We start from the raw sequence: 26,355 nt of genomic DNA, 5'->3' as shown, positions 1-26,355 counted from the left end.
TTCAGTGGACAGTAGGACCAAGTGAGTGACCTGAAACTGGACAGACGCAGCCCTACCTGCCCTCAGCCCACAGGGGCCAGGCCTCTGGAGGGTGGTGGCATTCACATGCTCTCCCACTTGCCGGAGGCCCCCATCCAACTATTCTGTCCATGTCAGCTGGGCCCTCAGCCCTGCTTGGGTAACTGGAGGGCAGATGAAGGCCTGGCACACTGGACTCCAGCCCCATTTCTTTGCTATTTGTCATTAACAACTTTATTTAGTTCCTAAACCAAATTAATTGTGAAGTTTAACAGGAATGGCATAAAAAGGCCAAACATGACCTCTGAGGCTTATACACACAGTTGCTCTATTTCCAAACTAACAACTCAGGTCCTCACCCACAGCTAGGCCCCCCCTTTCTTCCTCCAAAAGGAGTCACAGAATAGCACCAGGCTTCTGGTAGCTTCAACATTTAAAGAGACAAACACACAGGCACAGAAGGATGAATAGAACCACAGTACAAAATGTAATAAAAAAAAAAAGTGGCCAAAGAATCGATAGCAAACCTATCTGTCTCCAGATTAATGGCTTGGCTGAAAGAAATGGGGGGAGGTCCTTGGGGAGGGAGGAAAGAGAGTGATGGAGAAGTTGGCACGTGAGCCACTGACCCTGGAACAGAACCCCGGACTGAGGCAGGGAAGAGCAGACAGGGGTCTGTTCCCCGAGGGGGCTCTGGCCGTATCCTGGGCTCAGGGGAAAGGTCAGTGCTGGGCCCCCACTAAGTGCAGGGGGGGAGCTCTGCAAGTGCAGCAGCCGAGCCCCTCCTCTGCTTCGTATGTTCCTGAGGATGAGTGCACAGCGCGGGGGGGGGGGGGGGGGGGGGAAGAGGGGACACAAACAAGGCATTTTGGAAAGCAGGAGAGCCACATGCTTGTGGGAAAGGAGGCTGGTGGTAGGGAACACTGATAACTAACCCGAGGCAAGTGCCTGCGGAGGGACAGGAAGCGGGGCCAGGGCTTCTGCTGCTCCAGCTTGTGACTCCCCCCTATGCCAACCTTGCCTTGGCCTCCTGGCAAGTGATGGACAAGCCCATCACAGATCACGGCCGGGTCAGGAACATGGCTGGAGGTAGGAGTAGGAGGGCAGCCCCCAAGCCCAGACTCTCCATCCTACTTGAAGACTGTGTGGGTGGAAGGACTGGCTCTGTCGACCCACAGAGCTTGGCCATGACAACTGCTGTTCCCTTGGACTTCAAAGGCCAGGCCCTGGGACTCCTTCTGGCTCCACTGGGGCACTGCTCCTCCGTATGGGTCTGCCTGGCTGGGTGTGTTAACACTTAGCAGAGGCATAACTTCTACCTGTGTACCTGGCCCTGAGTCAGGAGCTGTCTGGCCCCATGAAGAGCTGTGTGCCCTCAGGGACTCACAGGAGCAGTTCTCTGTTGGTGCTGGGCTGGGGCTGGGAGACGGGGAGGCAAGGGACTGGGAGAGGCTGGGGGCCCCACAACCATCGGGAGCAGCTGGCTCCCCTACTGGCTGGCAGACAGTGGGGGAGAGAGGTAGCCTGGCTCTCCACAGGTCTTCCTGGGGGTTGCATGCCCACAGCTGAATGCAGGTGGGCTGACAGCTGGCCTGGACCTGCGGGGCAGCTGGGAAGCTGGTCAGCCTGCTGGGAGACAGAGCCAGGGGCTGCACACTCAGAATCCTCAGGTCCTGGGGAATATCCTCCTCCCGGCCAGGGGGGCTGTGTGGCCCAGAGCTCTGATGGCCTGTCTGTGGGTTGCGAGAGGGAGGGGTCGGAGGAGGAGAGGCTGGTCTGTGGGTGGCAAGAGGGCAGGAGGGAGGCCAGAGGCTTGGGTTCATGGCCTGGAAGGGGAAAAGAAAGATGTCTGCTATTGGTTGGCCCGGTGCCACAGGGACGGGGGCCTCTTGGGGCAAAGAATGAGGCCTGTGGCCAGGGCACCCCTGGCCTCTTTTCGGCATTGCCACTAGAGAACTGAACCTTCCTTTTGTGGCCAACACGTGCCAGGTCTGTGTCAGAGGAGAGGTCCGCAAAACTGGAGTTGGTCAGGAGGCAATGGCAAGCAGGGCTATTGGACACCGGTGTCCCTGGGGGGTCCACAGTGGTACCAACCGACCCCCCCAGCTCTTGGCAGCTTGCTGCTGGTCCAGGTGTCTTGCCAGCCCCCATGTGTTCAGCTGGTGCCTTCATGCCACCCACTATCCCATCCTGTTCCAGGATGCCTGGGGCCTGGTGGTCGTCTTTCTCCCTCATCCTGGAAGATGATGCCCCGGCATCGGAGGGCTGGCTGCGAGGCACAGTCTCAGGACACAGAGGGTCATGATCCGAAGCCGGCGAGCCTGGCTGCCTGTGAGGACAGAAATATACTGTATGTCATAGGCCTCAACTCCAGAGCAGGGGGCAAGCTGGGATCCTCCCCAGCAGGCTGAGGGCAAGGTGGGGAGGTGGTGGAGCATGCATGGTACTACCTTTCTGGGTTTTCGGTTGCTGAAGAGAGCTGCCCACTCTGGGGCCCTGTGAAAGGCCTGATTTTGGGGTATGATCCTGCAGTAGTGGCCAGCACTGTTTGAGCCTCTCTGTGGCCTGTGGTCGGGGCTTGCCAGAGGGACAGGTTAGAGGCTGTTCCATTGAGTAAGTTCAGAGAGGAAGCTGTGCTCTTTGGCGGCTGCAGGAAGTAGCACGGAGCCTGGCTGTCCAAGCTGAGCCCAGGGAGTCACCCCAAGGTACAGACTTGGGGTGAGAGGTAAAGCTACAGCTCCTTGGTGGGCAGCAGCGGGAAGCTCACTGAGCCCTGGAATTCCACTGAAACCCCTGCAATCCTTTCTGGGAGTAATTTCTAGAGAGGCAGAAAGACCTCGCTCTTCACTCACCTGGGAGGGACCCAGGAACCCCTCTCCCCACTTGAGAAGGCCAGACAGGCACATGACCAGAGGTATGCCGAGCTGCTTCCTCAGCCCCCATAACTGTGGCAATGCCCATGTGTGAGGAAGGTAGCCACGCTCTGGTCTGGGCCCAGTCCCAATCGGCTAAAGCCACAAACAGAGGTCTCTCCCCACCCTCTGACTTTATCTCTAAATCAAACATAACAGAAAGGGGAGGAAAGAGAAAAATACCATAGCTTGGTCCATGCTGTCACCAACCTGAGGTTCCTTCCCACCTGGAGAGGGTGGTAACAGAAAAGTGACTGCAGCTGTGCTTGTCACCCCTGGCAGGGCTGCACCGCGGCGCTCACCTGGGGCGGCTGGCCTGGAAAGGGATGTCTGCAAAGCTGTGGCTGAGCTGGGCAATGATCCGATCGACTTGTGCATACGGGTGGGCTTCTAGGGCAAAGCCCTGGTGCTGGGCACTCTGGAGATGCTGTCCGGGGGTGAGAGGAGGCACAGGGCATTAGACGGCCAGGGCAGGGTGCCCGCAGACCTCCCAGCCACACCAGGGTGGAGAGACTAGGCGGGAAAGGCTCGCTCAAAACAGCCCGGGGAGAAGCTGCTTAGCGGGGAAGGGGCTCACCCCATGGAGCTCCTCAAAGGCCTCTTGGCAGCACTCGCAGTAGCCTTTCTTCCTCCTGGGCATGGTGCGAGCCACTGATTGTGGGCTTGGTTCTCGGTCCTTGGGTTCTCTGGGGAGGGCACAAGGTGGGACAAAGTGGTCACTGCTGGGGCTCTCAGAGCAGGAACTGCTGCTCCAGGGCCTGGGGCCCAGGCCAGGGGGCAATGGACAGAGCTGAGCAGGCACAGGCAGGCCTGCTCCACTCAGCACCACTCGTCCAAAGGTGGCAGGAGAGGCAAGAAGGAAGATGAGACCTCCCCGCGGGCACCCTGTCCTAGCTCTGTCCTTTCCCTACCCACACATCTCAAACCACAGGTGGGAATGGGGGTGGCAGCAGCAAGAATCCTTAGAAGGACAAGTGCAGCTCTGTGCTCATACCGAAGCCCACGTTCACTTGATGTGTGAAATGAAAGGGAAAAGGCATCAACAGCAGGGGGGACTGTCCTGCCTTTGACCCCCTCCACTGTCGATGTCCCCTTCCCTTGGTTCAGTCTGGCTTCTCCCTTCTGCTTACTACTTGTCCCTTGCACAGCTGCCATGTTCACTGAAGACTTTCACATCTTTTTCTCAAACCTGACTTCTCGTCTGAATTTCAGTTCCTATGTCTTCTAATGGCCTATAGGGCATTGCTATTAATATTTGGCTGTCCCAACCAACTCAACAAATCCAAAACATTCCCCTTTAAGGACTTTCTAAGTATGACACAAAACCCAAAAGAGCTGATCACTTCAACTACACGCAGTTTTAAAAAACGCATGACAGAAAACATAAGCAAAGTTAAAAGACCAACTACAAACTAGGTGTGGGGGCGGTAACATTTATAACTAATAACACAGCAAAGGGCTCATTTCCCTACTACATGAAGGGCCCCTGACAGATCCCTAAGAAATGATCAATAACCAAATAGAGGAATGGGTAAACAGTATGCAGAAGGTGTACACAAAGAGAGTCATATGATCCAAAAACATATGAAAACATACTTAACCTCGTTCATAATAAGGAATCAAAATTAGAATCACACTGAGATATGGTTTGTAACCTATCAGATTGGCAGGAGTCACCAATTCTGACAGCTGACAGCACGAGCCAAGGGGGTGGGGAAACAGGCGGGTCAGAGTGTTCACCAGCACCCCCTCCGTGAAAAGCAGTTTGGCCACGTTTATCAAAATTGTAAGTGCAGGCGCCCTCTGACCCAGCATTTCCACTTTTAGGAATTTATTTCACAAATGTACTTGAACAATCAAATTTTCTCTGAACGTGACTATTCACTGCAGCATTGTTTATAGTAGCAAAAAAACTGGAAATAATCTAAGCATCCATCAGTAAGAGACTGGTTAAATAAAAAATCCAGGCAGTGGAATACCCTGCAGCCATAGAAAGGAATGACGATGCTTTTTAGGTACTAATAGGAAATGAATGTAGGATGTAGTAAGGGAAAAGCAAGATCCAGCACAGTGAATGTTAAGCTTCTCTTTATGTAACAAGAGGAACGAGAGGTACACGACGTACTTCTGCGCACAGAAGTGCACAGTCTCTGGAGACAGACCCACGAGCTGAAGATTAGAGGGTGGGTGGGGGATATAGACTTTCCACTTCAAGCCCTTTGTAACACTTGAATTTTGAACCAAAATAATAATTTTAAAATTTAAAAAAATTAAACATTCTCTCCCACAGATTTTCTACACACACACACACACACACACACACACACACACACACACACACACACACCACACATCTCCATGCTCCTCATGTGTAGACACCAAGCTTCATTGCTTCAGCTTCCCTTTACAACCTCTCGCTCCTCTGCGATCCTGAAGCCACCCCAGGCCTAGCACCATCTCCTAGCCCCGAGCCCCCTGCCCCTTGGCTGGCATTCTATGGTATCCCCTGTGCCTCTGGGGAAAGGTGAAGGGCACTCGGACTTCACCTCTGCCAATTGTCTCCTTCCTCCCTTCCCCATCTACTGCCACATTCCCTTCTGTTTTTCCTCCCATTTGCACTATTTTCTGACCCCGCCACCTCTGTCTGCGGGTGGAACCCGCAGGCCCTCCTTGGCCCTGGGAACTCTCAGGCTGAGAGTCTGTCCTGTCCTATTCTCCTGCTTTATGAACTAACCCTGTGGCCCAGAAGTTCAAGAAGGTCTGAGAAGGCACGTAGGTTATCACCCGAGCGGTGTTTCTTCTGCACTTTGGTCAGTAAAAGCTCACATTCTCACAGATCTGACAAGTAGGAATACCAACAAGCCTACAAGCCACTTTGGGCCACACAATGCAGGAGGTCCCCAGATAACTAATAACCTTAGCTATTCCTCACGGTTAGCCCAAAGGCCTCAAATTTTGATGTGTATCACATCACCCGGGGAGTTTGGGAGGATGCAGCTTTTGGGGTTCCATCAGCAGAGACTGTGATTCTGTAGGTGTGGAGTGGAGTCCAGGAACCTGCATTTTTAATGGGACCCCAGGGGATTCTGATGAAGGTGGTTACAGCTCGGAGTTTTAGAAACCAGCCGATTGTCCTCTGGACACAAGTCAAATTCTTCAGTAGGAACGGAGAACACTGAATAAGATGGATGAACACTCTTACACTCCTCATGTCTCTCTTCCCTGGGCGAAGTTCCCAGAATAGACTTCGCCTAAGGAGCTAACACATGGCCATTCCCAAATCTGACCAGCAGGCCCCCAAGTGGAATTTGGCCTGTAACCAGCCCTTGTTGTTCAGGAACCAGAAAGACCCACCTGGTACGGTGCGAGCTGCCCGTGGTCGTCGGAGCCTCAAAGGGACTTGCAGCTTTGGGTCCCAGAAAAGAAATTTCAGGAAAGGATTTAAACTGATGGTGGAAAGGACGAAACTTCCTGAAACACAGAAAACTTCCACTTTGACTACAGAGGGGAAGGGAAAGGATGGGAGGGGGAGCAGCCCAACCCCTAGAGTCCCAATCCTGATAAAGTGGGCTCACCCACACATCTTTTAGGATCTCAAACGCATCACCCTTGCTAGGTTTAAATGAATACTTATGTTCTCCCCGTCGATTTTTCAAGCCTCAGCTAAATCCTATAGCCACCCCGAGTGCAACAAGTGGAGGAAACGAAGCCCAAAGGGTTTTGGGACTCACCCAAGACCTAGTGAGTGGCCCAGTGAGTGGCCACTGGAAGGCACGTCTAGTTCTTCCCACCTTTCCATTTTGTTTCTTGACCCTAAACAACCATTGAGGACTTGAGCAGAATCTAAAGGCAAGGATGTTTACACTAGAGCTATGACTTTCCTGCTCCATGAAAAGGAACACTTTGGCTCCCCTGCGCCATCTGAGGGGTGGTTCTGAATGGAAAAGAGGCGCAGTGCAGGTTCTGGTAGTCAGATCCATACTGAGTAGTTTTGGTGGTCTGCCTCAAGTTGCTCACATTCAAGAGACTTTCAGAGCCAGATCTGGTGGTGTGGACACTCAGCAAACCCTGCTCATAAACTGTGGGCACCCCATGTTTGGTACCATGGCCTGTGCTCCTGGCAGCGTCAGGCATTCCTGGGGGGCGTGGTGAGAGCCCTGTGGCCCCAGGACTGAAATTAACAATGAGGCTTCTTAGACCCTTAAGGAGAAGGGGATGCTCTCCACAGCCCTGGTACCCGCTGTCTTTCTTTTCAGTGTTGTTTTGTTTCTGCTTAGGAGGCTGGAAAGTTGATAGCAAGGCTATCGGACTTCGAAGAGCACCTGCTTCAGAACAGCACATAAAAAGAACCACGAGAAACCTCAGCTCCACTTGGATATCCCGTTGCCTATGATGCTAGGGGCACGTAAGTGACAGTGACATCACCGGTGCTTGCCATGTGCAATGAGAGATGCTGCGGCACTGGCGGTATCTCTCATCCACTGCATTCGAGTTGTGACTACTTGTATTTATGTGGTTGTGAAGGGGCTGGGAATAACGGACGTGTACTACATCCTACTGGAACTGGAGAGGACAGCACCTCTTGCCATCCGTGTTCTTTCCACTCACTTTGGGCCCCCAAAGCCAACTCTATACCATGTGCAGGGGCCAGAAGGGCACCCAAGCCCCTCTGGAGGATGGGCAGGCATGCCAGGCTCCCAGGGCTGGGTCTGTAGCTGTTCTGCCTATGGTTGAGGGACCCAGAAAACTCTGGTCCCAGGAGTCTCTGCTGGGCACACATGGGCTTTTTCTCTTTTAAAAAACTTTTTGTTTTGAAATAATTATAGATTCACATGGACTTTTGCTTTAGTACCGTGTTTCCCCGGAAATAAGACCTAGCCGGACAATCAGCTCTAATGTGTCTTTGGGAGCAAACATTAACATAAGACCTGGTCTCATATTACAGTAAAATAAGACCCGGTCGCATTAGACGCATTAGAGCCGATTGTCTGGCTAGGTCTTATTTCCGGGGAAACACGGTATTTATTATAGAGTCAGTGCTAACCCAGGTGGCTAATGGCTCATCAGATTATCATCAACGTGACCCTCCTGCTCTAGATAAGAAAAGGCCCTAATGGTGGACAGGGCAGAGTGGCGAGAGCGCCAGGCAGGACAGTCAGGACACTGGATTCCAGCCTCAGCTAAGATTCATTAATAACGTACAAGTCCCTAATTTCTCTGACCTCAGTTTCCCCACTAGAAAGAGGATGGACTCTCCACATGCTATTTTCCACCCAGGGTTGTCACGAGATACCGTGACATATCAAGGGTTCTGCACAGCAAAACCAAGAGGCTTCATCAGGTGTAAAGGGAATCCCAGTACCACTCCTAGCGCCCTCACATCAGCCAAGATGACTGCACTGGGCCCAGCCATGATTCGATAGTAAGTGTCAGCATTCACCTAGCAGAAAATGCAAAGAAATAATGAGCTTGGATGGGACATGATGAGCTCGTAAAAGCCGAGCATTCGGAGGAGGCAATTCACACAGAGGGTCATTAACCTCTGTCTGACTCATGACCAAGAGGAGTGCCGGCTGCGCACGCCTCAGAGGCTCCTCTTGGTCTGTGTGAGACTTCTCTATGACACAGGGAGAAACCAGCTTCTGGGAAGACAAAGGTGCAGGGCTGACAGCATCTCAGCTTGGGACCTCTCCTCCACGTGGGCCTGGTCAGGGTGAGGGGAGAAGGAGGAGGCCCCACTCACCTGCTCTCATCTTCGATTTTGAGGAATGGTGCTTTCAGTCTGGCCACTGGAAAGGAAGAGTGCACACATTAGCATCTGTCTGCTCCGGCACAGAGCCTGCACTGCACACACAGGAAATGTTCAGAGAGGCAAGGCCCTGCCAAAGCCTAAGAGCCTCAGAGCTGGAACACACGCTGCCCCAAGGTGTGCCTTTCCATTTGGCAGAGGGGAGGCACCCACTCCCATCTCATCTAGCCTCTACCCTGGGAGAAAGAGTTCTACTCTTGTGGGGAGAGGTTGCAGGGACTCCAAGGCGTGCCATCCCTCAGCAGGACGGAGGACCCTTCTGCATGTGGGTTCTGCAGGCTGCCAACCAACCATTGGGAACCTAGCTGGGGGGAAAACCCCAGCCCCTGCCCATTTCTGCTAAAAGCCTCAGCTCCTTCCCAGACCTTTACTCCTGGTGTCTCAGAATCCTGAGGGGCCTGCAAACACTCCCAGGCAGAATTCTCCTTGAGGACCCTGGGGGTTTTTTGGAGGGAGGAGCAGAGAGAAAGAGAGCTGAAGAGTGTTTAGAGATCTTAGCAGAAGGATAGCAAAAAAACAAACAAAAAAAATATCAAAGGTGAAATCTGATTCTGGAAACAAAAAAGGGCAAAGGGGTTCTGGGAAGACACACTTGGAGTCAATTAATCAAGAGACTCATTCTCTGCTACTAGCTAGTTATTTGCACAATGTACAAAATCTCTTAAGCATTGAGAACCACTTCTACCTTCCCATGGTGACCAGAAGTCCTGTCAAAGGGGCTGGAAGCCTGGGCAGAACTAACAGCCACCAAATCTCCACAGAGGCTGGCACCTCACAGCTTCCAGTCCACTCGAGGTAGCCACCAGTCCCCAAACAAAAATTAGCAGCCTTTCTCCTTGCACGGCAGCAGCTCCCTTTAATTACTTTTTTGGGGGCAATTCCTTCTCTAATTAACAGAGACAGTTATTAAAATCAATTTCCCCACAGATTTCAAACACAAGAGGTGCCAAGTGACTTTTCTTAGCTCCTGTTTGTGCACGAATAAATGCTACTTAAAGAGCATCTTTGGGAGAAACATCCAGGGGGAGAAACTCTCCTGCTGTCCAAGAAAAGCCGGGAGCTGGGCCCATCAATCTGCCTGTTTGTCAATTTCAGGGAGTTTGGCATTTCTGAAAGTGGTAGGCAGCTGTCAAACTGCCCACCCCAAACTGCTCCTGAATCAGAGGAAAAAGGATTCAGAACTTCAATCGATGGCCAGAAATAGCCAGAGGACACAGGAGCCAGAGTGACCGCATGGGGTCTTGGATCTAAGGAGAACCCCAGCCCAGCAGCTCGAGACTGGCTCATGGGTGCCCCTCCCCCACTGCTCTCCTTTCCAAAGCCCAAACTGGGCAACACAACCTGGACTCACTTCCTGCCGCAGAAAAGTGAGCAGATGCTGCCACAGAAGGAGTCACAGGGAAGCATTTAGGGAGGGAGGGATTGCAATTAGATGAGGAACAGCTACTACACTGACCTTTCCGCGTTCTTGACTCTGCTGGACATGTTCCCTAAATGGAAAGGGAAAATAGGTTAGGGACGTGAGGGAGCCCGGGGGGTCGAGGAGCCGGGCTGGTGAGCTGAGTGGCTGTGAGTCTGCCCCACTTGGCTTCCTCCTGTCGGCTGGGCCCTGAGCTAGAGCAGACCTGAGCACAATGGCTCCCTCCGCTTCTCCAGGGACATGATGAGGGGTGCGCATTGCGTGTGAATCTCAAGCTGACTTTGTGCAGGGAATGCAGGGCGGAGCAACAGCAAGAACTGTGGCACCCACAGGCCTGGGCGGGAACTGGAGCTGCACGGCCTGTGATGTGAGGAGCACTCACCACCTCATCGGATGTGGTGCAAATGAAATTAAAAGCAGCTAATGGACCTAACACGGAGCAGGTGCTCACTGAATGGTAGCTTGTAAATACAAGGCCATTCCAGGTCAGTGTACAGGACAAGCGTGAAGACAATGCCTTTTGCTTTCCTGTGCCCTATCTTGTGTAACCTGACTGTTGGTGAAAACCAACATTCAGGCCAAGGTCAAACAAAGCTAATACTAAAAACTAAATGGTAGAAAATGAAGAAATCAGAGTTGGGGGCTGGGGGCGGGATGCGTGATCCAGTGAGCCCACGGGACGGCTAGCCCTCCTCCAGGCCACACGTCCAGGGCAAGACAACCCAAAGAAGCCTTCCACATCCCCTCTCCAATGAGCCGACTGCACCCAGAACTCACTCCAAGACTCCCAATTATCTACAAAATAGATTAAGTGAACAATGCAAAGTGAAAATACCGTGCATTTGCATAAAAGGGGGAATTTTTGACACATCTTGTAAATGCATGAGTCCTGGAAGGATACCTGAGGAACTACTCACACTGTTATCTCAGGGAGGGAGCGTGACGGCTGCGGAACAGAAGGTAGAGGGCAGAAACTTTCACTGTATTACCTTTTCCAACTGTGACCACGCAAATCTATTTAGCAGCAGCAAAAGACCCCCAGACCATACGGTGTGAAGCGAGGGGCACCGAGGCCACGCGCTTCATCAGGTATGGATGTGCTCTGCTACTGCTGTTGGTCCTGCTCCTGGGTGCCAGGCCCTGGGTGAACCAGCAGGGCTTAGTCCTTCCTCAGAGTCAGGCTGGGTGAAGGCACTGTGGCTTTAAATTAGCCCAGGCTCTCTTGATGTGGTACACACAGTTCTGACTCCAGCAAAGGAAGGAAAAGCCAAACCAGAATTTGGAATATGGCAGCTCTTTCAGACTGCACACCCCTGCCCCCACCCATGCTATCTGCAGGCTCATTCCCAGGCCAAGAGTTGTCCCCAGAAAGGCAGCCTGGCCAGCAGGCCATGCGCATTTACGTCTTATCTAGGCCAGGACTACCCACAGGCAGTCCATGACCCTGGCTGCAGTGAATGCCTCAGTGCATCACGGGAAGATTGCAGGTAGCACGGGGGTGGGTGGGGCGGGGGAGAGAGGCCAGGTTGTGGACACCAGGGGTGAGCTAACTAAGAGGCTACATTCCTCTTTCTCTTTCCAGGATGGCCATCGGCGGGAGGAGGGGGCAGTCATAGATTTAGTAAAGTAGTAACAGACTTCACAGTTTGCAAACCATCCATTTATTTCCCTTCGGTTCGGCAGGATGACCTACCTCTGGCTTCTTTGGCCCTTGTTTCTTCACACAGAAAGCATCTAGAGAGAGTTGCTGCACGTGCATCATCATTTCTGTGGAGAAAACAGAGGGCTGTGGCGAAAGGCTCCCGCTCATTTCCCCAGCAAAGGCCCTTCCTGGGGCTGGGGGACTCAAAAGTCTCACCCGGCCTGCCACATTGGATCACACCAGCCTGGCCTGCCACCTTCTGGCTATGTGGCACTTCTGCACTTGCTGATAATAAAAGAAAGGGCTGGGTCCTCCATCTCTGGGAAAGGACCTGAACTGGCTCCACACTCTTTTGTAGCACTGAATACAACTCGAGGTGCCTTATGGCTCACAAAGGGCTTTAAGGTACCACTAAAGAGCTGTTTCTGTGGGGCAGGCCAAGCCATCTGAGTTACTCAGATGTATCCTTAGGAGGGAAGACCCAACAGGGGTTATACATGCTGGAGCTTCTCTAACACACAGGAAGGCAGGAAACTACTTCAAGTCAGACATGGCTGATTTTCCAGTGACGATGGAACCCCCACACACCCCAGACCTGCACCTTCCCACATAGTTCTCTAACCACTGGAAGATCGCAAGCTGGATCTGGACCAGCCCCCTTCATGGATCAGAGAAAACCCGCAGACTCAAACTGGAGTTGGGGGGCCAGTCATTGCCAGCCGATTCAGGACAGCTATTCTAGTGTAAATTTATTACAACCTGCAGACAGGTGGTGACAGTGTGAGGCAACCCTATAGAAAAGAAAGAATGTGGATTTCAGTTGGGCCAAACCAGGTTGGGCCACAATACTCACTCCTGGTGAGCCCGTGGATAATTTACTTAATCCCTCTCAGGCTCAATTTCCTCCTTTGTATGCTAGGCAGAGGGCTGCGGTGAGGATTAAATGAGGTAACTCTTAGCACAGAGTAAATACCTGATAAGTGGTCATTAGTGGATATTAGGATTATTTCCCTATTTGTAAAACCAGATCATGACACCAGCTTGCGGAAATGCTGTTGAGCAGGTTAAACGGAATGGCACCTTCCAGTACTGACACTCTGCTCTCATTACTGCTGGTCTCCACACCCTCCCACCTTTGTGGATCGACATAGTAACCTAGTCCACCTAGCTTCCAGCCAGCTTCCACAACTGTGATCCCTCTAAAAGCGGACGTTCCCTGTCAGTCACCAACTCTCCCCTCCACAGGAACCCCGGGCAGAAACGGTACCATCCACATGCAGAATCCTCACTCCCCAGGAGCGGGCATTGGTCAGGAGGCTGCTGCTGCTCCCACTGCCTCCTCCGCTGCTGCTTCCCTGGAAAAGACAAAGCCGTCAGGTAGGAGAATGACACGTCACAAAACCTGAACACTACAGAGACAGGTTGTCCTGTCTGGGAGCTCTGGGTCATCCACATGGAGGGATGTTGTGGAAGAGTCTACCCCCACCCCCAGGGAGACCCCCACCCTCCACACAGGCCACGTCAGGCGGTGATGGACTGCTGGTCTATCCACATGCGCGCTCTGCTCCGGCCACTTTGTAACTAGGAAGGAACACCAGCTTAGAAGAGAGCTGTCTGTTGGAAGGTCCTCTGAGGAAAGCTCTCAGCATGCAGCAATAAATACCCATCACCACGGTGGAGCAGGGAGCTATGCTGGCTGCAGACTTTTCCCGCCCTGCAGCCCACGTCTAACAAGTCATCTTCTCTCATCACAGCCAATGCACCCATCTTGATGTCACTTTAATGACTCTTCTCACAAGATCTCCGTAACTCCTCCTCCTGCCACTTCACCCTCCGTGTGTCAGAGACATTCACCTCCACCTGTCTCCCTCAGCTCACCTGGTTTCTGATGGCCTTCTGTAGAAGCTCTTTCCCTCTGCTCATAGGCACCTGATGGGAAGAGAAGAGCAATGAGGCATGCTCTTATAATGTGATATGATATGATATGATATGATATGATATGATATGATATGACATGATGTGATATAATATAATGTAATAACAGGTCTTATATTAATTTTTGCTCCAAAAGATGCATTAGAACTGATTGTCCAGCTAGGTCTTATTTTCAGGGAAACAGGGTGTTATTTTTGAACCTGACTCTGCAGTCCCATAAAAGATGACAATACATCATAAAAGAAATACCATGGAGGGAGCATGTTGTGAAGTGTTTAGATCCAGAGTTGTGATAAAATATTTTTAGCCCCAGAATTCAAATGAGAAATTCAATTAAACTGGATGAAACTAAAACCAGAGACTGCTTCAAAGGGCTCACCGAGGCTTCCTTTCTTTGTGTATAGAACACACCTTTCCTGCTCCATGAGGTTCTTACCGAGTCTACGGGTTTCTGTGAAGGCCTGTTGTGGCTGCCTTTGGCATCGGTCATGGACGACATTTCCACTCTGACGTCGCTGGGGCTGGAGCACCCTCTGTGGCTCATCCCACTGCTCTCTGTCTTCGCCTCCCTGCGGCTAGACACGATGTAACTTACTTCTTTGCTCAGAAAACCCTCAATTACCTGAAACCAGATCACAGAGGTGGCTGAAAACCAAAGGGCAGATGTGGAATCATCAATACTGAGAGCTTGGGGAAGGAAATCTTGGCTGCCAGAAGTTCTAGAATCAATGTCTTTAAATAGACCAAATGCAGTTCTGCGCTGGGCCCCCAAGGAGACATCATCCTGAGATATAATAGGGATTATATATAATATAATATAATACAGGTTTTTGTCTCCAGAACTGCCTATGCTCCAGGCCATAGGCTTTCAGTTATTTGACCAGTTCAAGTTTGTACAGAACGACAGCACACTGAAGGGGCTGGACAGGATTAAAGGGTAGCTTGGGTAAGCCATGGTTTTTCCATGAAGATACACTGGGACATCCAGACACCACACCTGTAAACTTGACTGCACTACCAAAAGAAACCTAAAATATGAAACCAGAAAGGGTTTGGCTACTATTCAGCTGCATAGGTGTTGCTCACCTTACCTATAAGCCCCTCATGGGCACTGACGGGGTCTGATTCATCTTTGTATTTCGAGAGCCCAACATGGCAAAGTAATGGGTGTGAGTTCTAAAGCCTAGGCCTCAAGAGGCCTTGTAGCTTCTCCCTTCACCTCCCTGGAGGGAAGGCTGCCCTGAGACCACTGTGTATGTTGGCTGGTCTCACTTACTGTATCCACACAATAGAATTCATACAGTGCATAAAAGAAGCTTCTCATGCAATGTATGAGTATGAGAAGCCACAGAGGCAGACGGAACCAACTATCAGATACGTGAGTGAGGCCCTTCCAGCCCAGCTGACCCTGCAGCCAAATGCAGCTGCAGGAGTGAGGCCCTGATGAAACCAGCAGTGAAACCATCCAGCCAATCCACAGAACAGTAAGAAATAATCATTTGTTTTAAGCCCAAATTCCAGGGTGGCTTTTTATACAGCAAAGGCTAAATGACAGAAGAGATTAAAAGTTCAAACTGTAATTTGGGGCCAGTTTGTGTATATAATTGTCATTCAGTCCATCCCCACTGCTGAGTCTCTACATCCTTGAGTTTCTGTTAGTTTGACAACCAAAGAGCCTCTGCATCCCAAGCCTATTCGGGCAGTTTCCCCAGTTACCTGCCCGCTTTGGACCAAGCACTGTCATCCTATTTCCTAAACACAAGAGACATCCCTGTCAACCCTTTACTAAAAGTATCACATGACATAACTCTGCTTTAAAAATATTTTAAAGGACTCAAATACAGCAAATGCTTTTTACCCAAACTTGTTCACCGGTGTTATTTATAAGAGCTAGAATTTAGAAATAATCTAAATGTCCATAGGGTAAGTTAAGTAAATTAATAATCCACTCAAAAGAATATTATATTCTCAATACAAATAATGCATATGAGGGGCAATAATAATAGGAAAGTGCTAATGTTGTAAGGTTATGGGCAAAACGCTGGTAATTAAAAATGTATTCATGATCATAGCTACACAGAAAATAAGCATTAAAAAAAAAAACACAGGAAAAAAAGACTGAAGTAGATAAGTGGTTACCCAGGGTTGGGATGTTGAGAGGAAATGAGGAGTAACTGACAATGGGTATGGGTTTCTTTTTTGGGGTGATAAAAATGTTCTAAAATTGACTGTGTAATCGCACCTGCACATCTCTGTGAATATACTAAAAACCAGTGAATTATATAGTTTAAATGTGTGAATTGTATGGTATGTGAATTTTATCTCAGTAAAGCCGTGAAAGAAAAAAAGAGAGAGAAAAAGAAAGAAAGAAAGAAAGAAAGAGAAAAGGGAGAAGAGAAGAGAGTCCAGAAGAAAATAAATACATCAAAATAATTGTTGGCACTTGGAGCAGATCCATATTTTCCAAAATTTCAAGAATGAACAGATATTATATATTTTTTTCATTAGCAAACAAATTAACTTTATTTAAAAAAAATGGTTTATACGGAAAATTGCTTTGGAAAATGTAGTGATACCACTTTTCATATCTGGAAGACACAGATAATAATCCATCTCCAGCTCCTACCCTACAACCTGCCAAGGCACATGGTACCACAGGAGAGAAGCAGGTTACATACCCCACCCAGCTGCTGGATGGCCCCCGTCAAAAACTGGAGATTCTTGCCAGCAGGCAAATCCAAGTAAAAGGACTTTCCAGAAAAGGGTTGCCGCCTCCCAGCATCTGGTGAGCTTTTCTGGCATTTTCCCAGACAACTGGAAACTCTTAGCTGAGCCCCTAGAAAACAACAAAGAGGAACAAAGTGAGAAACTTAAGGTAAGACGGAGTCCTACAAGTCAAGCACCCTCACCAACAGCCTGTGTGTGGTGTGCACCCGGCTAGGCCCTGGGCATACAAAGACAAATGTGAGGTTAGTGTTCCTGCCATGGGCTGGTTTTCCTCCTCTATCCAACCCCCAGTCCCTAAACTCACTGGAGGGGCATAAGACTGGGTCTAAGCCTTTGGATCTTCCTTCCAGGAGCACATTACCAATCAGTGTAGCTAATAGTCTCAAGTGAACGAACATTAGCTTTTAAGAAAATATGAGGCAACGAAAGAAAGCAAGTACTATGAAAGATGCTTTCCTTGGTATAGGTTATCTATCTGTTGTAAGCAATGGACCAGACAGAAAAAGAATTTTAAAGGATGATAAATATCCTCAAAAAAAGCAAGGGAGGATACTAGAATCATAAAAACCGGAATAGCAGGTAAAGAAAAGTATTGAGAACTCTTGCATGAATCTAGGAGAAAAGGTAAAACAGAAAATAATCCATCTACCAGAAGAGACAAAAAGGAATATTATCTATTTTAGCCTGGGCTCTGCGTGAAAGGAAAGTCTCCCTGAGAGCTCAAAACCACAGGCCTCCCAAGAGTTTGGAATTCAAATTCATACCACTTATGTGGTTGGTCTAAGAACCTACGACCACCACCACCAAACAGAAATTAATGTAAAAAGTAATCCCAGCTAATAACACTTTGGGCATACTTCTAAGAATCAAAAGCAAAACAACTCTAGGGGTGGACAGCTCAGTCAGAGTTCCCAGAAGTTCCTCAGATAAAAGCATCATCAAACATTAGCTCACTCTTTAACACTATAAAATACACGAAGGAAACAAGCCTCCATGGATAAGAATCACCAGAGATAAGAGACAGCCAGATTAGATCCCTGAGAGCGCCAAAAAGAATGATCAGCTATAGACTATAAAGTATTTACATTAGTAAATAATTTTATTAAAATAAGTATTTAAAATGCTGTGAGAAAATAAATGTCAACTTAGAATTTTATATCCGACTAAGCAACTATTCAAGAATGGGGATAAAATACATTTTTCAAATAAACAAAACTCCAGACAGTTTATCACCAACCAATTATTACTAAAAGACTTCAAAAGGTGTACTTTGGAAAGAAGGAAACAGAACCTAGCAGGAAGGAGTGAAATGCCAAAAAAACTGGTAAAAATATGTATAAATCTAAACAACCACTGACCATATAAACCAATAATAATAATGAGTAATTTGGAAGTTAGAAAGATAGTCAGTAATAATAAGATTGTTGCCAGAGATCAATAATGCTAGATGAGGGGAGGGGTGGGTCAGAGATAGGGCAAGTCTAGGCCCTTGGAGTATTCAGGAGGCTAGAAAATATTTACACCATCAGACTTTTTACTATGGCACAATGGAAGCTAAGAGAAGATGGAATGTGTCTTCAAAACTCTGAGGGAAAACTATTTCCTACCTAGAACTCTTCACCTAGGTGAATTATTATTTGAATGTAAATAGCATAGAACTGTCAGACTTGCAAGATGTCAAAAAATGTCCTTGAATGTACCCTTCCTCAGGAAAGTATACTGGAAGATGTACTCTATCCAAAACAGGAAGTAAAGAGAAGAAAGTATGGAGTTTAGCATATAGGGAATCTACATAGAAAAGAAGCAAAGGGAATTCCATAGAATGATGAAGGGAGATCCTAGGATGAAATCAGTGGGACAGGTCTAGTGCACAGCTGGAGGAGACCTGAGTACTAAGACAAATGGTCTCAGAAGGTATGTCTCCCAGACAAAGAAGAAACTGACAGATTCTCTGATGAATTTGAAAGTATTGAGAAAAGATTCTGGTTAAAAAAAAAAAAGGCTTCTGGTAAAGAGTTTGGACGTGAATTAGTGATCCATACAAAGAAAACAGAGCATATTTCATAGTTTACTATATGGCTCAGCTGTGAATAACCTTTACATAATCATAATAATGTAAATACAAAACTACTAAAACCTTCTAAAATCCACACATAGTCATACTGAATTTTCAGAACAAATATAAAGAGAATAATCTAAACTTTCTAAAGTGAAAAGCAGGTACAAAGAAACAAGAATCAGACTGACATCAATTCTCAACAGCATCTACTTTTTGCAAGAAGAAATTACTGTAGTTTTTTAATGTGTTGAAGGAAAAACACTTTGACCCAAGAATTTAAATACAAGGTGAAATAAAGATATTCTCAGGCATACAAGCCTCCGAAAGCCCCCTGTTGAAAACACTTTGGGAGAAAGTTCTCCAGCAAAAAGAGAGATAGATCCAGAAGAAAGCAACAAGACATGGGAAGGAAGAGTAAGTAACTTAGTAAAGGATACTACTGTTTAAAGGGCAACAACCAAATGGTGTATCTGTAATAATCCAGAACTAAAGCTAGATGATACTGGGAGGGGGAGGGGGAAAGTATCCAGGGAAGTGACTAAAATACTTACATAATTGGATAGGGGTGTTTAAGTTTATTGATAAAGTTAAGAATTTTACGGTAAAAATAACCATGAATAGGGCTTTAATAAGCTCTACACTGACTGCCCATCTGTCTGCTAATCTTGTTCGTAATATCAGACAGAAAGCTCTTGTTTGACCTTTACCGTGAATTCCTAAATGATCAATGACATCCCTCAACATAACCACACACACAAATCCACTAAGAATACCCCAACAAGGCTAACATTTCTCGGCCTTTTCCTCCCAAGAGGCTCTGGGGCAGGAGTAACAACTTGAACCTCGCATCACTAGTTTTGATCTGTTACCTACCTAGGTCCGGAGGCCGGAGCCTACTCTCAGCCATTGAATTCTCCAGCTCAAGGCAATCGTCGCCTGAAAATGGACAAAACAGCAGCTGAACCACCTTCCCTGGCCTTCGACCTTCCACCATCTCCTCCCTCGCCCCCCAAATCCCGCACAGTCCCCAACGCGGCTACCAGCAACAGCAAGACGTAAGTACACCCCTACCCACAACCCATCTCAACTCCCGCGCTACTTTCCAGGCAATTGTCCCTCAGTCCCTCCTCCTCCTTTCAGACTCCTTCCTCAACTCCCGGGGCCTCCTGGCCACCCCTTGTACATTTCAAAGCCCGTGCCTCCCTCCAGGCTCCTGTCCCCTCAGTCCCTCTGCACCCTCAGATCTCAACTGCGACGCTTCCTGGCCCCTCTGACCTCCCCACCTTCTGCACCTACCCACTCTCCAATTCCTGTGCCTACTACCCGACCCCGTTATCCTCTCTACAACTCTTAGGACCCTTTTCCGCTTTCCTTCTCACTCCTTATTCCCCTTCCCGGCATCCGTACCCTTTCGCGGCTCCCCCAAATTCTCGGCTCTTTCTCGGCCTCCGTACTCGTTTTTCAAGGCCGCCGTATTACATTCGCGGACGCCAAGAGCATTTTCAGACTCCGGAGCGCTGGCTGTTGCTCTGCAACTATAACATCATTCTCTAGGCGCCCTCGGTCGCGGCTACGGTTTAAATTTCCTGTGGGCTCCGCCCCTAAAACAATATAATAGTCGCAGGACTGCCCTACGGGAGCCCTAGAAGGACAATATTACTTCAGCGAATCCTTCCGCAAGTTTGGGATTAGTTTTAGTGATTTTTTTTTTTTTTTAAGTTTTTTGGGGTGGCAATTGTTAGTAAAGTTACATAGGCTTAAGTGTACAATTCTGTATTATATCATCTATATATCACATTGTGTGTTCACCACCCAGAGTCAGTTCTCCTTCCATCACCATATATTTGTATAAATATAAATTTAAGAATACATGTACCCACATTGTGGTGGCCAGTGTCCAAGAGGGTCTGGAATGATCCTGGATTCTTGGCATTCATGCCCACATCAAATAGGGCTATGGACCGATAGAATAAGGAGGAAATGACAATGTACGGTTTCTGAGGCTGGGTCATAAAAGATATTTCAACATTTGTATTGCTGTTTCCTGGATGGCCAGTTACGGGGGAAGCCAGCATTCATGACATGAACACACTGTGAATAAGTTCACCGTACAGACAAACTGAGGCTTCCTGTTAACAGCCAGCGCTCGAGTAATTGAGGCATCTTGCAAGCAGATCCTGCAACCCTAGTCAAGCTTTCAGATGACTGCAACCTCATGAGATCCCAAGTCGGAAAATCCCAGCCAAGCTGCTCCCAAATTCCAGGTCCACAGGAATCCAGAGAAAAATAAATGATTATTGTTGTGTTAAGTCATTCAATTTGGGGGTGACTTGTACACAACAACAGATAATTAATACATAAACAAAAAAGCTGTTTGGGATCCTCAATTTTTAAAAATGGAAAAGGGCCTGAAACCAAAACTTTCAGAATTGCTAACCTAGCCTATCCTGACTGATGCAAATATAATCGGATCAAATTACCTTTCTTTTCAAAAACTCCTGGTGGCTTTCCCTGTTTGTTCCTCAGACCAAACTTCTCTGTGTTGAACAAGCCTAGCTCTTTCCTGCCTCAGGGCCTTTGCACTAACAGTTCCACTTCCCAGATCTTCTGTTTCCTTTTAGGCATCAGATCAAATCTCACTTTTTCAGATAGGACTTCTGAGACCACTCAACCTAACAGTGGCTCCCCCATTCCTTGCCAGGTACACCACTCCGGTTTATTTCCTTCCCAGCACTTCCCACTATCAGAACATATCTTATTTGTTTACTTGTTTAATCTCCATATTCCCCCTTCCCCCCGGCAATGTAAGCCTATAAGAACAAAGACCTTTTCTGTTTTACTCACTGTTATATCCCTAAAGTAAAGAACAGAGTAGGTGCTTGATGATTATTTGTTGAATGAATGAATGAATTTCTTGGATCTTCAGTTTTTTATTTGTAAAATGAAGATAATATTTTCTACCAAGTAGTGAGGTTTTAAAGATTAAAGATGTGTTTAGCACAAAGTCAACGACCAGAAAAAGGCAGCTTTTACTATGTGGCAGAAAATATTTTGAGATAATAATTCAAAATTTTCTTTCTCACCATATTTCTTGATTCCTGAAGGGAAGTGCTTAGAATTTAAAAAAAAAAAAAAAAAAAGAAAAGAAAATCCAGCTCATAGCACAGAACAAGGGCTAATTTCCTTAAAAATTTGTACAGAGAGATACAGAAAAGACCAACAACCCAAATGAAAATGGGTAAGCGAAAGAGAACATTCACAGACAAGGAAATACAAAGAGCATTCAAATATGCTCAACCTCATTTAAAGTAATAGAAATGCAAATTAAATCTATACCAAAATACCATTTTTCACTTAACAGACTGGAAAAGATCAATTTTGCTAGTACAGCCTCCTGTATAAGGCAATTTGGCGCTATCTAGCAAAATTACAAATGTACATATTTTTCCACCCAGCAACCCCATGTCTAATTGTTATTCTGCAGATATACTCACACATATGTGATATGACTTATGTAATAAAGGTATCTACTGCAGCATTTCAGTATCTACTGGCCGTATGGTGTTTATACCTGTGAAATAATGACACAGAAAAGGGATGCAGATGTATTTATTTTATTTTACAAATACAGATGGAGTGCTTTCTATGATGTTCAAAGTGCTTTAAAAATAGTAATGAGTGTAATCCCCAGAACAATCCTAGGAGGTAGGTAATAACTACGTCCATTTTACACGTGGGAATACTGAGGTTATATCTTGCTTGAAGTCACACTGCCAGGGTGTATTAGCACTGGGATTCGAACCCAGGCAGTCTGACTTCCAAGGCCATGCTCTTAACATTGCTCTCTGCTGCCTCCCAATTTAAGGCAAAATGGAGAAAGAAAATTGATACAGGGATTTTAAAATCTGACAAAACAGACTTTAAGGGATACAGGTGTCATTGCTTGATGATAAACAATTCACCAAGAACTATAATAACCTAGTATTTATATGAATTTAACAACAAAGCATCAAAATATTTAAAGCAGAAATACAAGGGAAGGCTGAAAAATGTACAAATATAGTGAGACATTTTAATATACTTTTCCCCTAAAAAGTATGACAGAGGGAACAAACATAAAACAAAATCAGTAACATATAAAAGATTAAGTGATATAACTAACAAACTTCAATATACAAATATTAGAAAACAAATATTATTTTCAAGTACATATGGAACATTATAAAATTTGACTTACACCAGGCCACTAAAGTATCAAAGAATCAATATCATACAGAACATATCCTATGACCAGAATATAATGAAGTTAGAACTCAATAAGAAGAAGATATTTTTTTTCAAAAAAGGAATAAAACAAAATGCATACTTATGGAAATTTAAAACCATACTTCTAAAGAATTCATAATAGGAGAATAAAACAATGGAAATTGTAATATATTTAGAAATGCAACAATGAAAAACTACATATCAAAAGTTGTGAGATTCCTTTTTAAAAAATAACATCCAGCTAAAATACCTAGAGGTAAATATGACCTTAAGCGTATACTCTATATTAGAAAACAAGACAGATCGAAAATGAATCAGCTAAGTGTTCACCTAGAGAAATTAGAAAATGAACAAAGTGTACCCCAAATTGCAGATAGTCAGCAATATAAATAGAAATTAATAAAATAGAAAAAAAGTAAAAGTATACTCCTACAAATCAGTATGGAAAAGACAAATAACCCAAAAGAAAAATCCACAAGAGATATAAACAGGCAATCCCAAATTGAGGACATTTTAATGGCTAATAAACATAAAAAATGCTCATACTCACTAGTAATTAGGAAGACGCAAATTAAACAACAATTAGATGTCATTTCCCACCCTTTTGGCTGGCAAAAAAATAAAGTATATTAAAACCAAGTTTCAATAAAAGTTTGAAGAAAAGGGTGGGAATGTAAACTGGAGCAAAGTGCTTGGGAGAGCCATTTGATGATATTCAGTACATTCCCTTCAACCCAGCAATTCTGTTTCTAGGGATGTTCTGGTCTCCAAAGAGGTGTGCATCCCTCAGGCACAGTATAATGACCAAAGTGCTAAAAGGAAGTATTAGAATTTAAATTTGTTTTTCTCTACAAGAAAACCAAGTAAACTTGACTAATCTTTAGTAAGCAGATTGATACTGGCGCCCTCCGTGGGTCTCTCCTGTCAGACATCCTGGATTACGTAGTAAATTAGTTATCTGGGTAAGGGGCAAGGGGGGCTTCCTATTTGGAGGGGTTGTGTCTGTGTTTTCTTTCTGTGCTCCATGGTGTGCTTATTTTTCAGTGTTCTATGCAATTTACATATGCCCAGATAAATGCATTTACAGGTTATGCTATCTGGATTTTCCTAATGCCTCCCAAAGTGAACTAGGGTTTAACAAAATTCCTTCAAAGAAGCAACATTAAGATTACAAAGAATCCTAATGACTCATACCCAGGTGAACACTCCAGGTACAAACTCTCAGGTTCAATGAAAATCCAATCAGCATCCAGAGGGAGTCGGCTAGCCGACAGTGAAAAAATCACTGAAGTTCAAGAAAAACCCTTGCCAGTAATGAATCCTTGACACTACTGAAGTGTATGCTTAAAAATGGTTAAAATGGTAAATTTTATGTCATGTGCATTTTACCACCATTAAAAATAATATATAAGGAGGGGGGAAAGTAATAAAACATATTCAACCACATTATTTTCACTAAGGATTTTTATAAAACAAATAAATAAATATTTGCTATATATTATTTACTTTACTTTTTATCGTTGTCTTTTTGTACATCTTATGATGGACATACTAATTTGATATATTGGTTCACATATTTAATTTATAAATAAATATATACTCATACATTAGGGGTGCATGGTGAAAATATTTTTACTGCTAAGAGTATGTGGCAAAAATATATCTGATGCTCACTGGCCTAGAGAAACTTTCCCAAAGGTGGGCAAGGAGACATATATAAGAATGTGAATTGAAGCACTGTTCAGAAATCTGGAAAAAAATTAAACGTCCATCAGCAGAGGAAAGTACCAACTGGGGCATATTCAAGCAATGGAATACTATACAGTGGTTTAAATGAATGGATAAGAGCTACATGTATCAACATGGGTAAATATTTTAAACAATCTTAAGTGAAAAGAGAACACACAAAAAAGTGAAAAAAGCACAAAAAGTCCAACATGCAAAAAAAGTTATATATTGTTTATGGATACATACATATGGATGGATACATACACACATATATCGTAATATGTATTACATATGTAGCAATAAGTACTATGTTTCAAAACATTCAAGAGGAAGATAAACACCAAATCCAGGAATAGTGGTTACCTCTGGGGACAGAGGGAGGAAAATGAGACTGGAGTAAATGTTTCAAGTAGGCTTTATTTCTTTAAAAAAGAAAAGAAAAGATGGAAGATAGATAAATATAACAAATAACTCATACCTTTAAAACAAGATGCTTTAAAACTAATTTCCCTGAGTTTTCCTGCTCAGTAACAACCATCCTCACATCCCTGTGTATCTTTCCAGAGATATATCATGCACATGCAAGGACATGTATCTATATGTAATCCCTCCTGCCCATCTTCTTTTTAAATACAAATGGTAGCAAACATTACATATTGTTCTGAGCTTACTTTTTAAACATATCTTGAATTTTGTCACACATCAGTACATAAGGAGTTTCCTCCATTTTTACAGCTGCACAATACTTCTTTCTGTAGCGTTTTTGAGCCAGTCTCCTATAGATGTAGACTATTACCATCCTTTCACTACAATAAACATCACTGCAACGAATATCCTTATAAATATGTCATTCTGCATAGACTATGCATTATAATAAATTCCTAGAAGTAGAAATGCTGGGTCTTTTCAAATTGCCCTGCAACAAGATTGTACCGATTTACTTCCTGCTCCAACATTTTCCAGTGCCTGTTACCCAATCACAGCTCAACACAGTGTATTGTCAGACTTTTTGACCTGAGAAGCAAACATGGTATCTTATCACAAGTTTAATTTGCATATTTTTACAATTACAAATGCTACAGCATCTTTTTGTAGTGTAAAAAGCCATTTTGATTTTTTTCTGTAAGCTGTCATTTGTCTAGTAGTATGAATGCTGTTTTGAACCATGAGAGATTACTTTTGTAACAAAGTAGCCAATGAGGATATTTTTTTTAATGCAGGGTCTGAAGAGGCTTCACTGTTTTGTGAGAAGCTTGCGATTCCTTCAAAAAACTTTTGTGAATTGTACTAGTGTCTATTTCCTGATTTCGATATTATACTATAGTTATGTAAGATGTTACCATTGGGGGGAACTGGGTGAAGGTGCACAGGTCTCTATGCACTATTTTTGCAACGTCCAGTGAGCCTGTAATTATTTCAAAATAAAAAGTAAAAGAATAAAACAAACAAAAAAACCCTAACATAATTTAGTACAACTTTTCTGGTTGTGGGGCCACTGCACTGACCTCAAACTATGATTCTTGAGTTATGATGGCTCCCACTTCTCTCAACTGACAAGCCCCCACCTGCAAGACAGCCACTGGTTTAATAGATACATCTGAGGATTTGAAACTGGGGCAAGTCTTTGGGGGCTGACTCTGGCTTCTGGCTCCATTACTGTCACATTCTAATTCAGTGAGAACACAGAAGTCATGGGGCGAGTATTCACACTATCCTGTATTTCTACTGAGCTTTATAGTAGTCCATGTCCACTCATTTACATTATTATCTCAACGATAATAAGGGTAGAGAACTCTCGAAAAAGGCCCTTTGCAAGGTAGACAAGGCTTTCCCCTTCTT

At 45.7% G+C, this 26,355-nt stretch overlaps 1 protein-coding gene and 1 long non-coding RNA gene across 4 annotated transcripts; one reads left to right on the top strand and one right to left on the bottom strand.

Moving 5' to 3' along the window:
* Positions 1–225: 225 nt before the first annotated feature.
* DBF4B (DBF4B-CDC7 kinase regulatory subunit) lies at positions 226–20,215 on the bottom strand. 3 transcript variants are annotated; one of them, XM_019752330.3, is made up of 13 exons: positions 19,930–20,215; positions 19,396–19,458; positions 16,415–16,572; positions 14,173–14,358; positions 13,680–13,730; positions 13,069–13,156; positions 11,853–11,926; positions 10,196–10,229; positions 8,674–8,719; positions 6,285–6,401; positions 3,508–3,616; positions 3,233–3,357; positions 226–2,347 (listed from the first exon to the last, which is right to left on the bottom strand). In XM_019752330.3, the coding sequence occupies exons 2-13, from the start codon at positions 19,427–19,429 to the stop codon at positions 1,402–1,404; spliced, it is 1,968 nt and encodes a 655-aa protein (XP_019607889.3). In that variant the 5' UTR covers positions 19,430–19,458; positions 19,930–20,215; the 3' UTR covers positions 226–1,401. The 3 variants fall into 3 exon arrangements, with proteins under 3 accessions (XP_019607889.3, XP_019607890.3, XP_019607891.3); XM_019752331.3 differs by lacking the exon at positions 19,930–20,215 and adding an exon at positions 19,819–19,916; XM_019752332.3 differs by lacking the exon at positions 19,930–20,215 and adding an exon at positions 19,622–19,781.
* LOC141568870 (uncharacterized) lies at positions 7,169–13,685 on the top strand. The gene is made up of 3 exons (XR_012492105.2): positions 7,169–7,335; positions 13,047–13,178; positions 13,556–13,685. It is a non-coding gene; the product is annotated as an uncharacterized LOC141568870 (long non-coding RNA).
* Positions 20,216–26,355: the final 6,140 nt, after the last annotated feature.

This window comes from Rhinolophus sinicus, chromosome 12 (assembly GCF_057876585.1).
Source record: "Rhinolophus sinicus isolate RSI-liver-muscle chromosome 12, RSI-T2T, whole genome shotgun sequence".
NCBI classification, from domain to species: Eukaryota; Metazoa; Chordata; class Mammalia; order Chiroptera; family Rhinolophidae; genus Rhinolophus; species Rhinolophus sinicus.
This window is presented reverse-complemented; position numbering and strand designations above follow the sequence as displayed.

Excerpts from the sequence above, each read along its gene's own strand:
- DBF4B (XM_019752330.3), bottom strand. The coding sequence starts at position 19,429 with ATGGCTGAGAGTAGGCTCCGGCCTCCGGACCTAG. Across the intron at positions 16,573-19,395 it reads GCTCCGGCCTCCGGACCTAG|GGGCTCAGCTAAGAGTTTCC; the intron begins GTAGGTAACAGA and ends GTTGTTTTCTAG. Across the intron at positions 13,731-14,172 it reads CACAGAAACCCGTAGACTCG|GTGCCTATGAGCAGAGGGAA; the intron begins GTAAGAACCTCA and ends TCTTCCCATCAG.